General features: G+C 38.3%; 1 protein-coding gene across 2 annotated transcripts; it reads left to right on the forward strand.

Moving 5' to 3' along the window:
* Nucleotides 1-3,726: 3,726 nt before the first annotated feature.
* On the forward strand, nucleotides 3,727-5,528 carry LOC119823326 (olfactory receptor 52E4). Of its 2 annotated transcripts, XM_038343276.1 has the most exons (2): nucleotides 3,727-3,750; nucleotides 4,614-5,528. In XM_038343276.1, the coding sequence occupies exons 1-2, from the start codon at nucleotides 3,727-3,729 to the stop codon at nucleotides 5,526-5,528; spliced, it is 939 nt and encodes a 312-aa protein (XP_038199204.1). The 2 variants fall into 2 exon arrangements, with proteins under 2 accessions (XP_038199204.1, XP_038199212.1); XM_038343284.1 differs by lacking the exon at nucleotides 3,727-3,750 and having other exon boundaries at nucleotides 4,584-5,528.
* Nucleotides 5,529-6,000: the final 472 nt, after the last annotated feature.

The raw sequence follows: 6,000 nt of genomic DNA on the forward strand, positions 1-6,000 counted from the left end.
AGTATCTGATACTGTGTTCTACTCTTCTTCTGCTGTTTTCTTTATGATTATTTTGTCTAATATTGTTATATGCATAACAAAATCACCCTTCAAAACTGAAAGTATGGCTATTGTCGATAATTCTCCACATAAAAAAGAAGTCATAACATGGAGAAAATATTCAGTATACTTTTAAGAGAAGAAACAACAAAAATATACATTTAAATGATACAAATGAAGATATTAAAAAGTAAAATTGGTCAGGCAGTGGTGGCACATGCCTTTAATCACAGCATTCAAGGGGCAGAGGATGGATGATCTCTGTGAGCTCGATGCCAGGCTGATCTACAGAAGCTAGTTCTAGGACAGCCAAGGCTACACAGAGAAACCCTGTCTCAAAAAAACACAAAAAAGGAAAACTAAAGCAGACTCCAAAATCATTGAGAAATTAGCCATTGATCATATTATGGCATAAAGACCAAGGAGTTTCTAGTCTTTTAAGGATGAAGGTGAATACTATTCAAGACATGTCAATGGATATGAAGGAGGATGTTCTCTCTTAGGCTTTTTGGCTTGAGGAGTTACAGTGTAAAAAATACACCCAATTGCTAAAATCTTTACAGGAACTATTTCTTTAAAAATAAATTTCTGTCTCAAAAGGAAAATGAACAAAACATCAATAATGTTTTATTTTGAAGATAATAATAATGCTCACAAAAATCTGGTAGAAGACACTAATAATTTTATAAGTTCAAAATAAGAGATATAAGATCATACAGCTTTGGGCACCTCACAGAACTGCCATTTTTAAATTCTGTAGCTTATATAACCCAGCAATATCTGAGCATTTCCTCCAAGCAAGACACAGCTAGGTGAACTAAAGAGTAAAGCTGAATGAAATGTTACTTTAATGTCAGCACACAGAGAGTGAGAACAGCAGGCAACTCTAAATGAGACAAAGTAAACTGTGTAAGAGTGGCATGAACATACAGAAAGCACAAGGCCATACATATAACAGTCATGGAGGAATGTCAGTGGGGAAGAATTAAAGGAAAGTACAAATGATTGATGATGATTGTATATGCAAGACCTTCTGTCCCAAAGACAGAGATAGGTACTGTAAAATCACAAGTCACAACTAAATGTCTATAGCATTATTGGTTATGAACAATGGCAATAGTTAACAGCAGTTTCTGTAGTTTACCTAATGAAGTTCATAGAGGACTTTGGGGAGTTCACTGTTATAAACTTAATGTTCTCCTTTCCCCTAGGAGACCCATTCATTTTCATCTTTCCTCATCATCATATTTCCCTTCCTTGCCTTTCACACCACACCTCCTCTGAGCTAAGAGATTATATCTGGCACAGTGTTCCTCTACCCTGCTGTGGGGAGGAATAGAGGATAAGACCCTTGGGTACAAGTTCATGCACAGAGAGTTCTGAAAACTGTGTTCAGGGATTCTGGGACATGTCTAGACTCGCTAAAGTTCTCTCCATTGGGATCAGTGAGATCAGGAACCCAGAAGTTTAAAAGAGCCATTTTTGAGAACCTAGACCACAATACTATTCAATTCTACATAAGGACTGCGAAATAAAATATTAAGAGACATTATACTTCAGGCAGATACAGAAGAGACCGCTGAGAGGAGGAAGGGGGCTAAATATGCAGAAGCCTCCCTTTTCTTAATGATTGTGTGAGCACCATTCTCCACACAGAGAAACACAGCTAGGAGAGACTGGTACAGCTAAGGTGAGGACTGTGCTCTATGTGAAGTCTTTGTATGCTTTGTTTTAGCCTGTGCCCTTCTCCTCCCTTCATTCCTCTCTCTCCCTTCCTTGTTCTTCCTTTCTTCCCTATATCCACCTCCCTGAGATACAACCACATTCCTTTATTGCTTATAAAACCATGGACACACACATACTTCAATGAAAACGAAAATTACAAAGACAAGAAAACTGACACAGGAGCAAAGCAAGCAGTAGCATTTGCTCAGCTTCTTCTATGACAGGCAAAAATGTGCAGATCCCCTTCGCATGTGGGCTGGCGCAGAGGTGTGACTAATGTCAGTATCCAGATAGAACTTCATCGTCGCTATTCTCTGCTCCTGTCTCTCATATCCCTTCTCATTTAAAAGTCATACCACCTAATGGACCACCTAGTTCCCACTACTTTTGTAAACTGTATCTATAACTTTGATATAATATCCCTGCTAAAACAGCAAGCCTCAGTCCCTGGCCTCCTTCATGTTTCAGCCTCAAAACATCCTGAATAAACTTTCAGAACATTTGGGTTTTTTTTTTCTATTTGACTAAACTGTGGAACGCTGAAGCAGGGGAAGTAAGATTACAAAGAGAGCCTGGTTCTCTTCAACTGAGCAGTAATGGATTACGTTCATATATGTGGATAACTAGAGAAGTGCAAATGTCTATCTTGTAGCAGCCCTTCATTCTTCTGTAACAACTCCCTCATCTTCTAGACTACAGTGATGTCATTTTAAATAATGGTCTTTTCTTATCATCTTCCATTAAATTAAAATACTAGGAAGCACCACTGATGTTTTCAACCACCTTCCCAGCTGCTTCACTCACGACCATTCATCTTGTTCATTCTGAAAATAGACATTAGTTGGATTTACTCCCCAGTTTTACAAGAAAAAACCTGATTTATAACATAAAGAAATTAGTCAAAATTCTTCAGCAAGTAAATGGCACAACAAGATTTTAATAATTTAAATTTAAAGATTTTCAGGTCTAACCAAATCTACTTAATGTTCAACAAGGACCAAAGAGAAAGAAACAATATTGTAAAAAATATCACAAGGTCAGTGGCCACAGCATTTGTGTGTGCTGTAAGGGAAAGTACCCTAATTATCAATTCAGGTTTTAAATGGTGCTGTAATACTGAGATCTTTGTCAATGAACCCATCTAAACTAATATGACCTCCAAAGATGATCAGCTTCTTAGCTGCACATGGCAGCCACTTCAGGCATCACCCAGCTTCCTTCTGCAGGCATAGAGAGTACCCAGGAAACCTATGCAAACAGACAAGGGAAGTTTATGGCACTTGATCCACTTTTTACAAATGTTGCAAGCTCTAAGGACCTTTTAGATCTGAAGTTTACACCATTTACAAGGAAGAAGCCAAGGCTCTAGATGATCAGATCTGGGGCTGGAGGTCTATCAGTGGATGTTCCTCCAGTGGATGTTCCTCCAGGCTGTAGATAGATGGTTAGATATCTTTCCTGAAAGTAAGGCACAGGCAGTCAACCTCCTAAACTAACATCATCAGTAAACTGAGGTGAAGATAAGTGTAAGGATTTATGAATCTTTCAATGCAATGTTAGTTTTAGGTCATTCTTTCCTATCTCTAACTGAGGTAAAACCAGTGCCTGCTTGTTTTTTCTATCTATCTGAGCAGCTAAGAACCAACAGCTTTAGGCTTGTCATAATTCTATGACCTTGGATATCTGAAATTTCTTAAATGGAATATTTTACCTGGACCCTAAACACTGACCACATACCCATCAATAAAGATAATTATGGGAAGGCAGATCTCTACATTTACATTGAAGAAAGAAACAGAGATCTGGTAGTGGGAACTGGGTTTCTTGACTGTGTGACTGTTTTCATACATAGTTAATGGATGTAATAAGTAAACCCCAAATGCATAGGGTAAATTATGCCGAGTAAATAATCAAATAGTGCTGAACTGTGGGAGATAAATCTCAAATTTATAATAGAATGGTATGATCTACAGTGATAAATCTATAGCCAGAAACAATCACATTACTCACAAGGAAATAATTCCCTCATGCTTTGCATCTTGCCCTAACCCTCAATACAGGGTTCCTGAATCTGATGGATTGACTTTGTAAAATGAGACTGATTAATTACTGAATGATTCCATGGCTCATAGCACCTCCTCAAGTTGCTTTTAGTCATGGTGTTTTATCACAGCAATTGAAACTCTGAGACAGATATGTGAGCATTGCCAAATAGCTATGGAGGCTTGAATTGTTTTAAAAATTACACAGCCCCCACAAAGTACTAAAAAATAGTGATGTCAGAGTAAACAGACTGCTCAGAGCAACAGAGTGTGGAAAATTCTAAGACAAAGCATCACATTGGGCTTAATTGTGTTATGTTGACTATACTGTACCCATGAACAAATCTCTAGATTTATAAGAAATCAAAACACTAATGAAAGTATAATGCATCTCACAGAATTTACAGCATTTAAATAGCATATTACATTTAGAATGCCCATTACATTTGGACATTCATGGAAATATACCCAAAGTGGTAAGTGAAAATGAACACCAAAAAATATGAGCATATACCATAAGATGGAATATTCCAAATTTTTCAGAGACCTCATGTATTAGGAAAAAAATGAGCAAATGAGATACCATAGGTCTCAGAAGTAATATGTATGTAGAATGAATTGCCCAATTACTCTTGAGGAGAATATCTTTTCTTCAAAAGCAGCTACACCATTTTATTCAGCACACTGATGGATGTTTTTCTATCTCCCAGGACCTTGATAATGGAAGAGTTTAATGAAAGAATAGCCTCCCTTGACAACAACCTTCAGACACTTGCTAGGAGAATGCCTTTGATCAACAACACCCAGTTTCACCCTTCCTTATTTGTCCTTCTGGGAATCCCAGGTCTGGAAGTTTTTCATACATGGATTGCTTTCCCATTCTGTTTTGTGTATCTGACTTCCCTTGTGGGAAACCTCACCATTCTCTTTGTAATCAAGACTGAACAAAGCCTCCACCAGCCCATGTTCTATTTTCTGGCCACATTGTCTATGATTGATCTGTGTCTATCTACATCCACCATCCCCAAAATGCTGGGCATCTTCTGGTTCGATCTCCAGGAGATCAGTTTCGGGGGTTGCCTTGCTCAGATGTTCTTTATCCACATGTTTACAGGCATGGAAACTGTTTTGCTGGTGGTGATGGCTTATGACCGCTTTGTTGCCATCTGCAACCCTCTCCAGTACACCATGATTCTCACCAATAAAACCATCAGCCTTCTCCTCTCAGTTGTTATTGGAAGAAACTTAATTCTTGTGACTCCGTTTGTGTTTCTCATTCTGAGACTGCCCTTTTGTGGGCACCACGTCATGCCTCACACATACTGTGAGCACATGGGTCTTGCCCAATTAGCCTGTGCACCCATCAAGATCAACATCATCTTCGGACTCGTGGTGATTTCCCATATCCTTGTGGACATGATCCTGATCACCTGTTCCTATGTGCTAATCCTTCGAGCGGTTTTCCAAATTCCCTCTCAAGATGCCAGATTGAAGGCTCTTAACACTTGTGGTTCCCACGTGTGTGTCATGTTGTGTTTCTACACACCAGCCTTGTTTTCTTTTCTGACACACCGCTTCGGCCAAAACATTCCCCACTACATCCATATTTTTTTAGCTAATCTATATGTAATTGTCCCACCTGCTCTTAACCCTGTCATTTATGGAGTCAGGACTAAGCAAATCCGAGACAAAATAATAAAAATATTTGTACAGAAAGAATAAGTATATGGAAAACTTGGGTAAATATATCCACGTATGGCTCAAGGTATAATAATCTGAGTTCTCTTTAAGCCTTTATAATTTTGGATGTGATTGCCATGCCTTGCATTTTGATTAGGAATGCTTTAGTGTTGATAACTAAGAAAAACAATTCTGTTCAGTCTTCCCACCTTCCTCCACATATCTGGACAAAGTTTAGAAAGTCATGAAGATAACACAGAAGGTGACAATGACCTTGAAATAGAATCACCTGCAAGACTGTTAAGTTTTTTCTGGCCACACTCTTCTCTTTAGGTAAATTTGAATGCTGAAGGACATTGTGACCTAACAATGTGTTATAGATTCAGGGTTTAGTTCGTGACTTAGTATTTAATGATGCTTGAACTGAATCACACCCTTCTATTCTTTACAATCAGCTTAGACTTTCCTTTCACCTCTAACATTATTCACTTGATAGACTCTGCTATATGAACAT

This window comes from Arvicola amphibius, chromosome 1 (assembly GCF_903992535.2).
Source record: "Arvicola amphibius chromosome 1, mArvAmp1.2, whole genome shotgun sequence".
Taxonomy (NCBI): domain Eukaryota; kingdom Metazoa; phylum Chordata; class Mammalia; order Rodentia; family Cricetidae; genus Arvicola; species Arvicola amphibius.

What these genes read in the sequence shown, in the direction of transcription:
- LOC119823326 (XM_038343276.1), top strand. Translation starts at nt 3,727, where the DNA reads ATGATCTACAGTGATAAATCTATA. An exon ending in TCTACAGTGATAAATCTATA is followed by an intron (nt 3,751 to 4,613) that starts GCCAGAAACAAT and finishes AACAACACCCAG; the next exon opens with TTTCACCCTTCCTTATTTGT.